This window comes from Ylistrum balloti, unplaced genomic scaffold (assembly GCF_031769215.1).
Source record: "Ylistrum balloti isolate Yb309-2 unplaced genomic scaffold, AGI_CSIRO_Ybal_v1 Utg370078, whole genome shotgun sequence".
NCBI classification, from domain to species: Eukaryota; Metazoa; Mollusca; class Bivalvia; order Pectinida; family Pectinidae; genus Ylistrum; species Ylistrum balloti.
This window is the reverse complement of record NW_026782116.1, coordinates 1,084,994-1,103,397: the sequence shown is the minus strand read 5'-3', so window position 1 is coordinate 1,103,397 and position 18,404 is coordinate 1,084,994. Positions and strand designations below refer to the sequence as shown.

The 18,404-nt window shown below is 34.6% G+C and overlaps 2 protein-coding genes and 4 non-coding genes across 6 annotated transcripts; 2 read left to right on the top strand and 4 right to left on the bottom strand.

Moving 5' to 3' along the window:
* Positions 1 to 1,315: 1,315 nt before the first annotated feature.
* LOC132549852 (small nucleolar RNA snR60/Z15/Z230/Z193/J17) lies at positions 1,316 to 1,401 on the bottom strand. The gene has a single exon (XR_009554192.1). It is a non-coding gene; the product is annotated as a small nucleolar RNA snR60/Z15/Z230/Z193/J17 (small nucleolar RNA).
* A 1,421-nt stretch (positions 1,402 to 2,822) lies between these two features.
* LOC132549859 (small nucleolar RNA SNORD79) lies at positions 2,823 to 2,898 on the bottom strand. The gene has a single exon (XR_009554198.1). It is a non-coding gene; the product is annotated as a small nucleolar RNA SNORD79 (small nucleolar RNA).
* Positions 2,899 to 3,179: 281 nt separating this feature from the next.
* Positions 3,180 to 3,264, bottom strand: LOC132549853 (small nucleolar RNA snR60/Z15/Z230/Z193/J17). Its single transcript, XR_009554193.1, has one exon. It is a non-coding gene; the product is annotated as a small nucleolar RNA snR60/Z15/Z230/Z193/J17 (small nucleolar RNA).
* Positions 3,265 to 3,944: 680 nt separating this feature from the next.
* Positions 3,945 to 4,012, bottom strand: LOC132549858 (small nucleolar RNA SNORD24). The gene has a single exon (XR_009554197.1). It is a non-coding gene; the product is annotated as a small nucleolar RNA SNORD24 (small nucleolar RNA).
* A 969-nt stretch (positions 4,013 to 4,981) lies between these two features.
* On the top strand, positions 4,982 to 9,977 carry LOC132549790 (endoplasmic reticulum chaperone BiP-like). The gene is made up of 6 exons (XM_060213756.1): positions 4,982 to 5,126; positions 5,860 to 5,988; positions 6,225 to 6,704; positions 6,859 to 7,249; positions 7,506 to 7,655; positions 8,020 to 9,977. Exons 2-6 carry the CDS (start codon positions 5,861 to 5,863, stop codon positions 8,839 to 8,841), a joined length of 1,971 nt encoding a protein of 656 aa, XP_060069739.1. The 5' UTR covers positions 4,982 to 5,126; position 5,860; the 3' UTR covers positions 8,842 to 9,977.
* A 3,068-nt stretch (positions 9,978 to 13,045) lies between these two features.
* LOC132549758 (endoplasmic reticulum chaperone BiP-like) lies at positions 13,046 to 17,535 on the top strand. Its single transcript, XM_060213716.1, has 6 exons — positions 13,046 to 13,104; positions 14,505 to 14,736; positions 14,973 to 15,220; positions 15,579 to 15,969; positions 16,203 to 16,352; positions 16,720 to 17,535. The coding sequence occupies exons 1-6, from the start codon at positions 13,061 to 13,063 to the stop codon at positions 17,533 to 17,535; spliced, it is 1,881 nt and encodes a 626-aa protein (XP_060069699.1). The 5' UTR covers positions 13,046 to 13,060.
* Positions 17,536 to 18,404: the final 869 nt, after the last annotated feature.

The following is an 18,404-nucleotide window of genomic DNA, read 5'->3' as shown; positions in this document are numbered from 1 at the left end:
ATAATTACACAATTTTGTAAACAAGCTACAACCATCATTAAAGACAGGGAACAAGCAAGACTTTAGTTACTAAAGAATCCTTATGTCGATCAACCGAGTTACATTACCAGTACAACATCATGCTCACCTCAAGTATAGCAAGGAAAAGAACTGTCAATCAAGATTCAAGAATTTACTATAACTTTCAATGCATTTGTGAACAATCATCAGTTCATATTTATAGAAGACATGGGTCCATCATCCAAGGAAGGTAATTTGAATATCATGGATAGGTGCTGCCAGTCTGTGGAATCCATGAATGATGGGAAAGTTGGAAATTGCAGAAAAAATAAATTATTTTGAAAGATAAAGAGAACATCACAAGACTGCTTGTGGATCAGAACTAGTTGAGTACTTAACTAGGAAACAAACCTCTATCATAAACTTCTCAGAGAGGGCAAGTTCAATCATCATCTCCACTGGTATTATAAAACTCCTCGGAAACAGTTTTGTGTTGACCTCGAAGTCAATGTTTTCAATAATTACACAATTTTGTAAACAAGCTACAACCATCATTAAAGACAGGGAACAAGCAAGACTTGCCAAAGAATCCTTATGTCGATCAACCGAGTTATATTTACCAGTATTACATCATGCTCACCTCAAGTATAACAAGGAAAAGAACTGTCAATCAAGATTTAAGAATGAATTTACTATAACTTTCAATGCAATTGTGAATAATCATCATTTTATCTTTATAGAAAGACAAAGACATGGCTCAGACATCCAAGGAAGGTAATTTGAACATCATAGAGCGGTGCTGCCCATCTGTGGAAACCGCGAATGATGGAAAAACAGTTTCATCATTGCCATGTTTGTATTGATGATTTGAAAAGTATAATCACCATGATGATTAGACACAAAATACTGTAGCATTCAATACAGAGTATTAAACTAGAAGACATTTTAAAAGCATTGTATCTTATTGGAAAATAAATAATACTAAGTAGTTTGTTTAGAGAATGCACATGTATTAATCATTTGTCGCCCATCATCTAATTAAAACAAGTCGCATCCAAACGTCATGATTATCTACACCTTGAAATTACTTCTCATTGATAAACACAAAATCTAAATTCTAACTGCAAACAAGCTGCAAAATGTATAATCTTTATATTAAAAAGAGAATTTCATGAACACTTTATTACAACATGAATGAGATTACAAAATAATTCCATAAATTCACAAAGTTGGAAGGACCATTTTCAAAGCATAATACCATGCTACTAAACGACCGAATCTTCTATTGCCATGAATAAATTAATGGTTAAATGCAAAGGTGAATCAGATAGGAGCGAAAGACTATAGCTTGTATTTTCATATTGTAATCATATGAACTACGATATCATCATACTTCACCACTTGCATTAACCGGTCATTTCCCTACTCCATATTAAATTTTGAAAGTATATAAACATACAGTTGGTTTCATTTGAAAGAAAATGCTCTATATCTTAATTAAATCAATACAGCTTCTGTAATAAAAGTTACAAGTGCTTGATGTATATTTTTGATATGAGCAGGTACCAATCCTACTACATTCCTAATTAAACACAGTAGCAATGCTAAAAGATCAATACAGTGCATTTTCAAAACATTTGGTTCCTAACCTTGACTTCAGGATAATCAAAGATACTTCATAAAAACCAACGGAACAAACTTAATTGTGATTTCCTTAACCAACATCCTTGTCCAGGTTATCTCCTTCGGCTGCTTATTTACCAAGAGAACAGAATGCACAGCTGTCAACATTTACAATAACATGACATCATATGGATTCACCCTCTTGTCAAGTCTACTGGACATCTTTCTCAATTTTCAGTTGATGATTGTCATCCTTTCCAGGCACTATTTGATGCCCCAATGTCTGAAGTTCCTGAATACCCTTTCCTTTTTACAATTTCTACTTTGGATGCGACCTTCACACGACATTGAGGAAGTGAATTTGTTGGGAAACAAAATTTCACGAGTGAGTCACCATTTCTTAACATGTTTGTCCTTCAGACCTAGTGGGCCAATCGCCAATGCAGGAAAATGGCATAGTACATTCATATCATCATGTAATATCTTCCTCTATATATACATTTTGAAGAATCTAGCACAAGATGCTCATTTACTGACAAAACCATCCACCATGGATGTATTGAATTTAACAATGTTTCCTGCGAGGCACCAGAAATCTTGGGATCATTTCAAAGCAAAAACAAGTTTATTTAGCCTTACTAACTTCTTCAAACCTTACAGTTCGCATTTTCTAAGCAATTCCATCGGTTTTTTTTCTCTCTTTCTGTTTCAACTTAGAAATTCATTTGTGCCACCATTACCAGCTAGACTAATTACAGCCTGGAATTGCCCAGTATTAACCGACACAGTCTGGCACTGCCCAATAAGACAAAAGCAGGCAGTGTCAGGCTGTCTGATACAGACAAGGGACTTGCTTGAGACAGCACTTTCCATCTTTTGCAAGAAAATCCCGTGATTAGAAATATTCAAGGATAGAATTGAAATGAGAGCTCCTGAAGAATTATTTTCAATCCTTGGTCAGAAAATTTCTTCTACACAGACATTCGGTGAGAGAGTTCAAAATTTTCATCATACCAAGGTTGGTCAGGAAAAAAATTAGGATGTCAGCATTGGCAAGTGTTAACAGGTTTTCATAGATAAATATTAAAAAGCCCTAAAAGTAGTTTTAAAAACATTGAAGTCAATTGTTATTTAAGTCTGTTTTGAGGTGAAAATATTGAATCCATTCATGGGTGCCGGTTTCATAACTTTATTGTAGAGGCAATATCAGAAAAGAAATCAACATGATTGTTCAGAGAGATTCCCATTTTCTTTTGTTCATCATCATTTATCACCTCATCATTAATCTCAAGTTACAGACAACTATGAGGAAGGACACAAGCTAATAAAACTTTATATATATTATACCATTGTATGATATTTGAAGGTTAGAAATATCTGTTGTATGCATTAAAACTAATCAAATGAAATCTGAAATTGTTTTAATGCCTTTGGCAGATTTTTATCAATGTCTAAAATATCTAGGATTTAACTTTCTTTATCTTTAGGGATTACCTACAATCAACCAAAATTAACCAATTCACTTTGATCTGGATATACGAACAGGTTAATGCTGATTGGTGAATCAGATAGGAGCGAAAGACTATAGCTTGTATTTTCATATGTAATCATATGAACTACGATATCATCATACTTCACCAATTGCATCAACCAGTCATTGCTCATCATAATCTATTACCCTAAATTTATTAGAAATGAAATAAAATTTGCTTATACTTCATTGTGAAGTTACCAGCCACATACTCCTTACAGATTATATTCATTACTTGTTTATTCATATATCAGAAGTGTGAAATCACCCCAATGCATTATCTATTATGAAGTTTCTGGGGATCGTTTTCTTGTCTAGATATCCAACTTACAGTTTACATGACAAAATGTCAAAAGACCATCTTCACTATTAATTTATATCTTCATGCAAGTTTAATAATCGTTATTTCATCAAAGCCGTTTGGAAATTTTACATATAAATGGTTGTAATCCCTTTTTATCTGAATAGCTTGCGATATCTAGTGCCCATTTTCTTTCAGTACATGATAAAAGATGGAAATGTTATCCAGTCATTTACTCATCATTTAATCAGCCACTGATTTTGATTCAACTTGTATTTGAATTCCTTTTTCTTCAATTCTACTAGAGGGGTTTAATATTCACTACCCAATGTTAACTCTCAAACTTACATATTCATTCAATTTTGTATACTGATGTAATATTCTCTTAACAGCTTATGTATTTCTCTATGTAAATTGTTTATTTGTTCACCCAATACTGCATTTACACTATTGTAATTTTATACATGAATTCCCTAGTCCAGAAAGACATGCCTCAGTGAAGTGATTGTCGTCATCCACACGTCAAGAGTAGCAAATATATTTTAACATCATTGGCATGGCCATCCGACAGAATCCGAACAAAGGCCTAACTTGTTTGCCCAGCCACCGATTCAGATATCAATCTATATTGAAGTCGGTGTTTAAACGCTTTCACTTACTGGTTTGAAAAAAATATTAACCAAAATTGTTAATCATACGAATAAAATATAACCTCGTGCATATGGTAGGGATTTAAAATCGAAACCTTGAAACTCGCGAAGTAAATGATACTTTGCATGATCTGTCGTCTAATACAACCCACGTGGTTACCAGCCACCCATCAATGTGTCCCGTTTTTTAACAATAATAACGTTTCGTTATTGTACTGATTAGTGTCTGGAAATACCTAGTATCGACCAATTCCAAATATTCACGAAACACTTACAGCTAAACCTCGTTAACATTTTAACAAAATTGGTGTGTCTCATTTACCGTCCGTCCTGGTGTGCGTCCTTGGAAGAAATGAACGAATAGCGAACCGGAATGGAGCACGTGTTCAATATCAATTTCCGTTTTTTGAAACGCTCGTTTTCATTGGTCAATGTATATTTACACCTAACTTAATATTACAAAAATGCGATTAAAAAAATAATATTTATCATTTATCTTAATGACTTCAAACAAAACACACATGTTGAACATTTAATATATAAATAACTTTTTATTTGTAAAGAAAAAAATTGGCCAATCGCATACATGGTAACAAAATGTCGTTCTTAATAATTTCCTCTCCTTCTGTGAAAAAAATGACAATATTTATGGTGAAATCTTGAATGGAAACAGAATTTGAACTAGGCTTATTGTATTCGAACTCATAACATTTTCATTCGTAAGAAGCAATTTTTACTTTCAGGATTTTTCCGAATGACGTAGACAATCCTACGTACTACGTGGCCTTGACAAATGAATGACAGAAACGTCACACGTTGTCCAATCAGCTTCCTCCTGATCGCAGTACATCGACCAATCACAGTCGGACACGATTGGGAACACGGGAAACGATATAACGCACACGAGTCCACCATACGGCACAATCTGTCAGAAACACAAAACTAAGGGAGGGACAGTTTTACAGAAGCTGCAATCAGTGAATAATAAGTGAAGAAGTTGAACAAGATATACAAGAATCAAGTGAGTATACATTTCGTCATATATTAAACGTAGTTTCAGTGTAAAATGTTACCGGTCTACCAGTAAAGTAAGTATTCACGTGTTGTGACTGAGTTTCTTAATTCCCATAACGTCATGTACCACGTAGTACCGGCACTAGGAAGTGAACCCACGTTTAATGGTTACGCGTTATAATTATCTTCTACTTGTATTATAAGTTTATTCATGATCATAGTATTCGATAGGTTCTATTGGAACGTTTTCGAAAAGTTATTTTGAGAGTTCAGCAACTATTGCACTTCTTACCCCACCCACCCCAACTGTCATTGAGGCAATGCCGTATATAATAGGAGTAATATTTTAAGTTTCTGGTTCGTGTTGTAATAGAATATGTACTTAGGTACAGTATATAAGTATTCTAGCATATATTAAGGTATTTTATCCGGGCACATATAGAGCATATTTTTTTTTGTTTTTCCATGATATAGAAATACTAGATGAAGTCGATCAAAAAACAAGACCTGCACTTTCAAACGTTTTTGATAAATATCCAAGAAAAGATCGGGAACACTTTCAGAAAGTGAAGACTGTCTTGGGAATTCCTTTAGTAGCCTACACCAAGTTCAACAGTAAATTAGTGTGGATGATTGAATACATATAGAAGCTAGGTCTAGATATATAGAATTTGTAGACAAATATTGATTTATGTACTCTAAGAAAGTAGATATTTGATGATTTGCTTTGTCTTTTATAGGATGAAAGTGTTTGTGCCAATTTGTTTGGCGGTGCTGTTGGTTGTCGTCCAGGGGAAAGATGATGATGACAAGAAGAAAGACAGTGTCGGAACAGTGATTGGAATTGATCTGGGAACTACATACTCCTGGTAAGTTTAGATATTGAGTAAAGAACATTTTAAATGTACTTTTAGTCACTTGAATCAGTATTATAGAATGCAAGACAAAACCTTCAAGTTTTACAATAATGGCAAGATTGATATGTTTTTTAGTTAAAATATTTCAGAATTAAATAAAATCCTATTAAAAGAATATTTCAATTCTAAATGGCATTTACTTGTAAGTTGTGTTTCAATAATAATTGTAGAATACCGTTTGATTTCAGTGTTGGAGTGTTCAAAAATGGACGTGTGGAAATCATTGCTAACGACCAGGGAAACCGTATCACACCCTCCTATGTAGCCTTCACCAGTGAAGGTGAGCGTCTCATTGGAGATGCTGCCAAGAATCAGCTGACCAGCAATCCTGAAAATACCATCTTTGATGTCAAGCGTATGATTGGTCGTACCTGGGATGACAAATCTGTGCAACATGACATCAAATTTTACCCATTCACCGTCATCAACAAGGGTAACAAACCACATGTCGATGTTGATACAGGTTCTGAAAGAAAAAGGTTTGCCCCTGAAGAAATCTCTGCTATGGTTCTTGGAAAAATGAAGGAAATTGCTGAAGGGTTCTTGGGCAAGACTGTCAACAATGCTGTCATCACTGTGCCAGCTTACTTCAATGATGCTCAGAGACAAGCCACAAAAGATGCTGGTACCATTGCAGGACTCAACGTCATGAGAATCATCAATGAGCCGTGAGTACTAAATACTAATTAAATTTTGAAAATTATGAACTTTATAAATTTTAAAGATTTTGTATTTTTCAAGAGTTCATCCTATGATAATGTAAATTCTTTCAATGTGCTGATTCCTTTCAATGTGTAACCTTGTCATATCTTTCTTTAACAGAACTGCAGCTGCGATTGCATATGGTCTTGATAAGAAGGAAGGAGAGAAGAATATCTTGGTGTTTGATCTTGGTGGTGGTACCTTCGATGTGTCCCTTCTGACCATTGACAATGGTGTGTTTGAGGTTGTTGCAACTAATGGAGATACTCACTTGGGAGGAGAGGACTTTGATCAACGTGTCATGGAGCATTTCATCAAACTTCACAAGAAGAAGAAGGGCAAGGACATCAGAAAGGACAACCGAGCCGTACAGAAACTGCGTCGTGAGGTGGAAAAGGCCAAGAGAGCACTCTCATCCCAGCATCAGACCAGAATTGAAATTGAATCTCTGTTTGATGGAGAAGACTTCTCTGAGACTCTCACCAGAGCTAAGTTTGAGGAACTGAACATGGTAAGAGACTTCCAACAAGTATTGATTTTAAGAAATATTTCAAAAGAAATCATTGAAATGTCAATGGTTTTGAATAAGAATTAGTAAAAAGTGATGTAAAATAAGGGAAGGAACCTGAAGTTTGCAAAATTCTTTAATTTGCAATATATTCAAAATATTTTTGGGACAGGTTTTTCATCTTAGTGGTTGAAAGAAGTTGAAAGAAAGCAGACATTGAATTTTGGTCGAATCTGAATTGAAATGTTAAATTTTGCAGGATCTTTTCCGTTCAACAATGAAACCAGTACAGAAAGTTATGGAAGATGCTGATCTTAGAAAGAATGAGATTGCCGAAATTGTGTTAGTTGGAGGATCTACCAGAATCCCAAAAGTCCAGCAACTTGTCAAGGATTACTTTGATGGAAAGGTTTGTAATTTTGAACCTATAACTAGCCACAAAACTTTTTTGGGTCAACATAAAGATTTAAGTGAAAGCTGGGTGCAAGCTTTCAGATGAAAATAAAAGTTGAATTATCAACCAAATTTTCATAAAAGTGGCAGTTCATTAAGAGGTATCTATTTTTGGCATTGTCTTTAAAGTGGATCTGTTCATTGCATCCTTCCAACGAATGAAATTTATTGCCCATATCTTAATTTGAAATTTAGTGTAAATAAATGATAATGAGTATGTCTGATTTGAGGATCAGAACTTTCAGACTATCGGGTTCAAATCTCTGAAAACTCTAATCAATTTTATATATATTTCAACTGTTCTTTTGTAACTTCCCTAGGAACCAAACCGAGGTGTCAACCCAGATGAGGCTGTTGCTTATGGTGCTGCTGTTCAGGCTGGAGTGCTCAGTGGAGAAGAGGATACTGGAGATCTGCTTTTGCTCGATGTCAATCCCCTTACCATGGGAATCGAAACAGTGGGAGGAGTAATGACCAAGTTGATCCCTCGCAACACTGTCATCCCAACAAAGAAATCACAGATTTTCTCCACAGCTGCCGATAACCAGCCAACTGTCACTATTCAGGTATTTGAAGGGGAGCGACCCATGACTAAGGACAACCATTTGCTTGGAAAATTTGATTTGACCGGAATCCCACCTGCACCCCGTGGTGTACCCCAGATTGAAGTCACATTCGAGATTGATGTCAACGGTATCCTGAAGGTAACTGCTGAAGACAAGGGCACTGGAAGCAAGAACCAGATAACAATTCAGAATGACAATGATCGTTTGTCACCTGAAGACATTGAACGCATGATCAATGATGCCGAGAAATTTGCTGATGAAGACAAGAAAGTTAAAGAGAAGGTTGACGCCAAGAACGAGCTGGAGAGCTACGCTTATTCACTGAAAACACAGATTGGAGACAAAGAAAAATTAGGTGGTAAATTAAGTGATGAAGACAAAACAACAATTGAAGAAGCTGTTGAAGAAAAAATCAAGTGGTTGGACAGTAATGCAGATGCTGATACTGAAGAGTTTAAAGCACAAAAGAAAGAATTAGAGGAAGTTGTTACACCTATTATGAGTAAACTTTATCAGGGAGCTGGTGGTGCTCCACCCCCAGAGGGAGAGGAAGGAGAGGATCATGACGAATTATAAAACTTGTGGAACCTAGATTTAAATTATTAATCATTTATATTGGTTGTCTCTAAACAGGTATCAGTCTATTTTTGAACAGTTTAATAGAATTTTGATGGCTAAGTTTTTGATTAGTAAACAATTCAGAATTTAAATGTATGTTGGAGCAGTTTCACTGTTCCAGAAAGAAACTTCACCATTTTTCTATCTCCTGAGTTGAAATTGAATTACATATTTTGAAGTTAATTGCAAATTTTATTTCTTTGCATAAAAATGCAAATTTCTCAATCATCAGACATTCATCCATTTTGTATTGTAAATCCATTTCATTCTCTGTAAAAAGAGCAAAGTATAACTATATGTCAGAATGCTGAATGCATGGGAAGTGCTTTTATTTGAATGTTTGGGTATAATTGTTAGCTCTGGAAGTACCAGTGTGATATTTTTGTGGTATGATTTGTGTATTAAGGTGACTGTGATCATTTAATGACATTTATAATGTGGATGGCAACTTTATCATCCATATTATGTTCTTGGTTCACTTTAGAACTTGAGAGCAGCTTTTGTTTTGTTTCTCTTAATTTTTGAAGAATTATTGTTCAGCTCATGTTAAGGAACTTGGGGTTTTCAAGGTTTTTGACATGTTTTTGAATATTCAATACAAATGTAGTTCAAAATTGGACCATATCATTTTATGATGTACAACTTAAATACTTGGATATGAAAGAAGTGTGGGTGACTTATATTTATGTGTGAGAATGCAGTGGACTTAGTTTGAAAAAAAAAATGAAAGTTATACCTTCGTAGCATATATGAACAAGTTGTTGCATGGCTGAAATAGCATAGAGAGAAGGAATCAGATTGTCAACTTTCCTGGAAGTATTCTAAATACCTAAATTTTCAGTATTTTTGTTTTGTAAAAGTGCTGAAAATGTTATGAAATTTACAAGAATACACATTGAATTTTCAGGAAAGCTTTCAAGTTCGAATTAGGCAATGTTCCCAGTACATTTGACGTGTGAAATAGGAATATATGTTCAGCCAGAGTGTAGAGTAAACTGCTGAGTTTGGAGACATTGTATGTATGTTTGTACATAATGTGGTACATGATTATATGTAAGATTGGCTAAATACAAGATTTTTTGTAAGAAAAAAAATGTTTTATATTTTTTGTTATTTTTATTTTCCTTTGTGGATCTTCCACAAATTTCATGTAGGTTCCTCCTGGTCCCTGTTTGTGCTTTTTTGATTTTTAGATTGATTACGATGGGGGAAAAATATCCCAACAAAGTTAGTCTTGAACCTTATTTATCAAGTGTAAATTTTGACATTGGTAGGTTTTCTACATTATATATATATATATATTAGAGGAAAGCTCATTTGAATCAAGACTTATTTAGGGTAGAAGATTATTAGAAATCTAGTATGTGACCGATACATTTAAAACTAGGTTGTACACAATTATGATAGCTTGAACGCAAATATGAGACATTTCACAAGAGGATGAGAACAAAAATGTTGGTTTTTGGGAATAAACAATCATGACATGCTGTTGGAATTGGTGATAACAGCAAATTATCTGATAGAATTGCGACTTGTGAACTTAACTTTTCATGTGGTCAGAGGCTATTCTGTATTTGATATAAAACTGACTTCTTTTTCTTCTCTGAGTCAACATTCACCACTTCAGTTTTTTCATATAATGATAACTTTTCTAGACTTAAAGAGATACTAAAAGTGGTATTCCAACATGTCCGCAAAACTCAGTAATTCTAAATACACCGTTACTAACTTGAGGACAAATTAAGAATCCAAACATTTACACGGAGAGTATTGAAAAAAAGTAGTTCAGATCCTTCAGAATGGCTAGCAATTTGGCTACATGTAGGCCATTCCTCTATATATGGCGCTCTCAAAATGAGGACACGGACATCTCTTCCCACATTGCAGAAGGCAATGAAATATTCCCCAATCAGGTGATATGAATTGTATTTGAGAATCGACTTTTACGAAAATTTTGATTGAGGAATTAAGAAACACTTTGAACTTGCTGTGGCACGGTTCAGACATTCTTTTGAATCATCTAATACTTAAAATAAGATGTGAACTGATATTTGTGCCCGCCAAATCTTTGTTTTTCGTTGTTCCTTGGATATTTCAATACTTTTATTTCTTATCACAATGTCGATCCTATTTTACGAAATATTTCACCAGAAAGCAACCAACTACATTTCCATCTTTGCCATACTAGCGCACAACAGAGCATAAACATTAATGCAGCCCTGAAAACATTATGGATAGAGCCCTGAAATCCCCGAAAGTTTTAAAATAGATGTACTCGCGTCAGTGATGGAAGGGAGACAACTGGGGTTGTCTTATCTTGTCTTTGCTTCACTATCGCACTAAAATTGGATCTTTGATGAAGCATTATGGCAATAAATCGTATCAATCAAACATGCACCAGATGACTTTGACTTCTGATTCTATGCAATTATATATATATAAATAACATAAAAATAGATATAAACAAGAAGGTGGCCGTAGTATTAATTAGTCACAGGGATTTGACAGAAATTCCCGTGCCAAATCTCTGTAATTACAATTGTAACTTATATGAAAATAAAATGACTTTATTAAAAAGAAGTTGAGAAATTTCATCATCTTGTTTAGATTATCTAAAGGATATCAATAATGTTTATGATTGAAATTTTAATACATTTTTTTGTGTTACGAAGAAGTTCTCCGTTCTTATTTGTTACGCAATAAAGTTCAATGTAAATTATCCATGGTCCCATCACTTTCGCTCGCAGCACCCCAGGAACATCTCACGGTCCAAAACAAAACCAAATTTATAATATTCTGAAATTGTTATCTCGTCATCAGTGTACACATATTGGACTTGGGCATAAACAAAGCACAGGGACAGGTGTAGTCTTACATATTAGAATTAGCAATAAATACGTGTAGTCTTACATATTATAATTAGCAATAAATACGTGTAGTCTTACATATTATAATTAGCAATAAATACGTGTAGTCTTACATATTAGAATTAGCAATAATTACCTATATGATTTTGTATATACATATACAGACTATATGCATAGGTATTTTTCACTATTTTACCATACAAGACTATATATGTCTCTGTGAAAAGAGTTACAATTCGAAACTTAATTACAATACGGTGATTAACGCAATTTTTCATAAGCCTGCAACCCAACCCTACAATAATGATATTATACATTAAAAGCATATCGTCTTACCTTACTGAACTCTTCTGACTAAATCCCGTTTATAAATGATGTTTCATATATGCCAGTTCGTCGAACAACTAAAGGGAGATAATCCTATCAGGCAAACCAAGCTCTATCTGACGCAATAACTGAAGAATTGAGAACACACAATAAAGCAACGTGTACTTACTGTATTGGATGTGTCCAGACAATGGCTATCCAAAACAGCGAGAGCAATTCGATAAACACGTGAATATATACATATTCATGAAATATATCACCTATGGAGGCACGCCCACTTGTTTCATCTGAAACAACAAAGTCCAATTTCATCATTTTCGAACGATTTAGCCAATCAAGTAGTCACCCATTTCCCTAATATATTATCCAAAGAGTAAGTGACACGACACAGACAGCTATATTCATTCTGGGGTAACAGTGTTTAAATAGGGTAATTATCTGGTTTGGATTTATACCCTTCTAAACCGAGATTTACGAATCACACAAGAACGTTTGAAGAATACATCACATGATTATCTCTCATTTGCGGAATAATTGAACAAACTTCGGACACCAGAAAATAACTATTCGCAGTTTTGCAGACTATATATTAGACCAACTTTGGCCAAAGTGACAAAACAAGTTGATTAAGCCTGACTACCGTTCATCAGCACGAGGTAAGAATAAAAACAAAAAGATAATTTTTCTCGGCATTAGATAAATAATGACTTGTAAAGTTTTTTTGTGTATAGGAACTAAAATCGAATACCACTGAAAATAACCTGTAACCTATTCACAAATCCTTACCTTTTGTAGAAAATGAGAATATTACATCAGCGAAAGTTTGGAAATCACTACCACAAACCCGAAGTGGATTCATTTTTCTATACTTACTTTGTACATTGTTTCGCTACCCACAGATAATGAAAACGATGGAGAACGCAGTCTTGTATATCGGGCTTGCGATGTTAATAGCTGTATCATATGGTGCGAAAACGGACAACATGGGCACTGTGATTGGAATCGACCTCGGGACCACATACTCATGGTATGTTCAAATTTGTACATTTACCCGATAAACATATAACGATTATATTCTTGTTAAATATTAACGATGAAGTATGAGGTATTTATCCTAAAAAACGTCACTTTCCATTGCACTGAGACAAGGAACTTTTTTACTTCGCATATGTAAAACAAAGATACATAAGCGCTGAAGCACTATTTTTGCGACAAATATGATAAATGAACTAAAATGACAGGAATGACAGAGGGAAAAAACAACACATATACACTTATCACAGATAGATAACAGAAAATTAAAACATCTAATAAGGACATCACTATATATTATAGACACTGATATTTGAAATACTAAGGTAAAAAAAAAAATAAATATGATAGTGAACACATGTATATCATACCTCTGTTGCTGAGTGCATGTATGCTAAAAGTAAGATTGACAAAATATACACTATCATAGATTAATATAAAGAAGACAAGGACCGAATCGGACAAATATAATGTTATAATGGCAATTAGAAATATGGTTTAGAAATATGATTGCTGATTATCTATTGATAAGATGGATAAATTTGTTTATTAATTTTTATAGGTAAATAGGTAAACTAAATGAACATATTATGATTAGGATGTAGAACAAAAATACACGAGAAAGTGAAAGCAGAAAGGCACCCAAAAGGCATGTTTAAGCAAATGTTTACATAATTTACCATCACCAGCCTTGTAAACTCTGGTTAATCATCCACCATCCTCTTATAGTTTGACTTGAGGTCATTCCCGGTTTGGTAGCTCCAGGTGTCTTTCACTACTGAGGGTGTAGAAAAAGAACATTTCTGAGTTAAAACGTTACATATAAAATAATAGTTAGGAGCTACATTAGTAAAAAATTAAAAAGCTTCACATTAACTGTTTTTCATTCTATTTACATGGACAAAAGAGAGATGATTTTTCCTTTCATTACTAAATCGGCGTTTGATCTAAGTTCGTAGGCTGGGTGGTTCTGTATTTTTTTTACATTGTTCACATTTGGGAATGTGACGTCATCTACTTAGATTAACCAAGACTATCACGATATGTGTCGTTGATGAAGCAGTAAACGCTTACTCTTCTGGAACGGCCGTTCTTATTTTCCTTCTACATTCATAGAGAGTCTCCGTGTAAATCTTCCATCGTTCAGTTTTTTCGTTGGTCTCATCGAATTTGAGTTTAAATTAAGACTCTGTTGACATACAGGTCATTTCAATCTTGTTATTATTGGCGAGATGAGCATGTTGTTTATAATTTTGCTTTTTCCTGATTGTTTGGTTTAACGTGAAAAAAGAGAGGGACATATCTAAAAATAATTTCTTTCATCAGTTTCTTCAACATGGTGTTTTTCTGGATTTTTTTTCCAAAGAAATTACACTATTTGATGTCTATTCTCAGTGTTGGAGTGTTTAAAAATGGACGTGTGGAAATCATTGCTAACGACCAAGGAAACCGTATCACACCCTCCTATGTAGCCTTCACCAGTGAAGGCGAGCGTCTTATTGGAGATGCTGCCAAGAATCAGCTGACCAGCAATCCTGAAAATACCATCTTTGATGTCAAGCGTATGATTGGTCGTACCTGGGATGACAAATCTGTGCAAAGCGATATAAAGTCATATCCATTTAAAGTGAGTACTCTTAATTTACCGGTCCTTTTGATATATATCAAACTCGCCAAAAGATAATTATTGTTTGACAAGACTAACAAGTCATTTAATACGGACAAAATTGTTATAAGCAATCACCATGAAACCTCCTGCAGTCATTGTTTATAATTTGCCTCGATGTTCTGATGACATTTAAAAGTTTGATATATAACATTAACATTTAGCATAAATATTTCACAAATCGCTTTTGTTTCCAGGTCATAAATAAGGGTAACAAACCCCATTTCCAAACTTCCGTGGCTGATGTGGAAAAGACGTTTGCCCCAGAAGAAGTATCAGCAATGGTTTTGTCTAAAATGAAGGAGATAGCGGAGAGTTACCTTGGAGAGACTGTACACAACGCCGTGGTCACAGTGCCGGCCTATTTCAATGATGCTCAGAGACAAGCCACAAAGGACGCTGGTGTCATAGCAGGGCTCAATATCATGAGGATCATCAACGAACCGTGAGTATTCCATGGAATATTTACTATTATTTATACCACTATATACTTTTCAGTCCGGTCGTGATCATATATCATTTGTATTTTTTCTCGCTGTAATGTTCATTCCTGCATAAATCTGCTGCTCATTGCATCAACTGTAGATTAATGGTACGTTCCTACCTTCATCGACGTATCTTTGACCCTATGTGTTGGGCATTCAATATTTTGTTTTATTTAAGCATCTTAATTACATAAATTGTTTTAATTGCTTTTATTTTATAAATTGTATTCATATATTTAGAAAGAGCAAATTTCGTTATTGTTATCAAACCATACACAAAAAAAATTAAATTGATACGAACTTGAATGACAATTTCAGAACTGCTGCAGCTATCGCCTACGGTCTGGATAAGCAGGACTCAGAGAAAAACATCTTGGTTTTCGACCTTGGAGGTGGCACGTTTGATGTATCTGTCCTGACCATAGACCAAGGTGTGTTCGAGGTCTTGTCTACGAATGGCGACACTCACCTGGGCGGAGAGGACTTTGATCTCCGCGTGATGGAACATTTCTTCAAGGTAATCAAGAAGAAGACAGGTAAAGACATTAGGAAGGATCCAAGAGCCGTACAGAAACTACGTCGTGAAGTGGAGAAGGCCAAGAGAGTTTTGTCTTCCCAACATCAAACTAGAATTGAGATCGAATCACTTTTTAATGGAGAAGACTTTTCTGAGACTCTCACCAGGGCCAAGTTTGAGGAACTGAATATGGTAAGCAAATTATACATCAGATTAAAGCACACGTTTATGTTACAACATTTTGCTTCACAGTCCACAGAATAAATGGTTTGTATCATCTGTTACTCTATATTGTATTGATGATCATACTATCATCTCAGATAACTGTACAGTTGTTATCTTAATATATCAGAAATATATTTCAATAAGAAATAGTTAGATATACACCAATTTGTAGATTATCTCATCAACTTGTTCAATTGCAGGATTTGTTCCGAAACACGCTAAAGCCGGTAAAAATGGCCCTGAAGGACGCTAATTTGGAAAAGAATGAGATAGACGAGATCGTACTAGTGGGCGGGTCCACCCGGATCCCAAAGGTCCAGCAACTGATCAAAGACTTTTTTAACGGAAAGGTATGAATAAGCAATGGTCACCCTATATTCATAAAAGTTTTTAAACAATAGAGTTCTAAAGTTTTAAAGATGTTTATGAAAACAAAAGAAAGCATACAACACTCGTTTAGTATATTTTCTTCAATTGAAACATAAAATACGATACAATAGTTTTATAAAATGTGAAATAATGTTATTGAGACAAAGTTGTTTTCCAAACGGAATCGATACAATACAAATTTAAACACAGTAATATCACATAGAGAGAATATCAAATCTGATGTGGGACAACTGAACGATTTGGGAAAGTAAAGTAACGTAATCATCACTATTTCGTATTAAACACTGGAACCAACAAATGACATGTTATCTCGTTGTGTTTTATTAGGAGCCAAGCCGTGGAGTGAATCCTGATGAGGCAGTGGCTAACGGAGCCGCTATCCAGGGCTGTATTCTAAGCGGAGACGGTTGCGGCCAAGGCTTAGTAGTGGTTGATGTCAATCCACTTACCTTAGGTATTGAGACGGTCGGCGGTGTGATGACCACTCTCATCCCACGAAACAAACCAGTCCCGAACAAGAAATCACAGATATTTTCCACCGCCGCCGACAATCAACCAATCGTAACAATTTCCATATATGAAGGTGAACGGCCCATGACGAAAGATAATCATTTGTTGGGAAAGTTTGACCTCACCGGAATCCCACCTGCCCCGAGGGGTATTCCTCAAATAGAGGTCACGTTTGAAATAGACGTTAACGGAATATTGAAGGTCACGGCAGAGGATAAGGGAACTGGAACCAAGAACGAAATTGTTATTCAGAATAACAATGATAGACTTTCCCCAGAGGACATAGAACGAATGGTAACAGAGGCAGAGAGGTTTTCTGATGAGGACAAAAAAGTGAAGGAGAGAGTAGAAGCCAAGCATGAACTTGAAAGCTACGCTTATTCTTTAAAAAATCAGATTAGTGATGGTGATAAGCTCGGTGGTAAACTTAGTGATGAAGACAAGTCAAAACTTGGAGAAGCCATAGAGGAATCAATTAGATGGCTCGAAAGTAATTCTGATGCTGACACCGAGGAATTTAAATCGAAGAAAAAGGAACTTGAGAATATAGTACATCCGGTAATGAGTAAACTATATCAAAGCGAAGGAACCCCACCTTCACAGGAAGAAGACACGGAGCATGGAGAGCTCTAGTGACGTCACGGAAAGAATCATGCAGGTCACTTAACATGTTCTTTCCTGTTAAATGAGCGAAATTTTTCACAAATAATGATACCTATTATCTCTATCTTATCTTCCTATTGATGATCTTTTGAATTAGCTTTGAGATAAAAATCTTTTATGTTCTCTGTGGATATTTTACGACCGGTTGAGTGGATTGTGCTTTTGTGTGTTTGTCTAGATTCAGAGTGCAAGTTAAGAGAAAGCATCTTATATACATATCAAACATTGAAATATTTCATCAAGTGTATGGAAAAGCTTATTTTAGTTCCTCTTTTTTGTATAAATACTGGAAGATGTTTCTTTGAAGCATATGAACTGTAATATAGATTACATATTGACAATGTTTCACATGATGAATGAGTGTTGAATGTTGAGTGTCTGGAGTATTTGATAATTAATTGTTGTTTGTTATATTCTTTTAAAAGAATTTTTTTGTTATGAAATAAAAATTAATTGAACACATCTTGTATGTTATACATCAAGCATGAAGAATAGTACTAGTTTCTGCAGATAACTTTTTGAATTTTCTAATAGCGTTAAAACGTTGCAATAATTAAACTTCATTACTGAAATATAAAGAGATATAGCTAGCATTATGTTTAAAACGATAGTATTATAATTACAATGATGAAAAATAGTTTTATCATAGCTTTTGATGTGGTAGTATTTGTCTATATTCCTCAAATGTATCTATATTGACAGTATGTAATACTGAAGTTGCATATTTGAAGGCGACGAGTCGATAGATTCGATGTCTTTTTTTATCAGGAACTTCATATTCTAGAAAAACATTTTAGCGATTTTTAGTTTTAAAGATTCTGTAAAAATCGCAGTCACCG

Bases quoted from the DNA above. Each gene is read 5' to 3' on its own strand.
- LOC132549790 (XM_060213756.1), top strand. From the start codon at position 5,861: ATGAAAGTGTTTGTGCCAATTTGTTTGGCGGTGCTGTTGGTTGTCGTC. The intron at 5,989-6,224 runs GTAAGTTTAGAT...GTTTGATTTCAG, and splicing joins CTGGGAACTACATACTCCTG to TGTTGGAGTGTTCAAAAATG. The intron at 7,656-8,019 runs GTTTGTAATTTT...TAACTTCCCTAG, and splicing joins AGGATTACTTTGATGGAAAG to GAACCAAACCGAGGTGTCAA.
- LOC132549758 (XM_060213716.1), top strand. From the start codon at position 13,061: ATGGGCACTGTGATTGGAATCGACCTCGGGACCACATACTCATG. The intron at 13,105-14,504 runs GTATGTTCAAAT...GTCTATTCTCAG, and splicing joins CTCGGGACCACATACTCATG to TGTTGGAGTGTTTAAAAATG. The intron at 15,221-15,578 runs GTGAGTATTCCA...TGACAATTTCAG, and splicing joins ATGAGGATCATCAACGAACC to AACTGCTGCAGCTATCGCCT.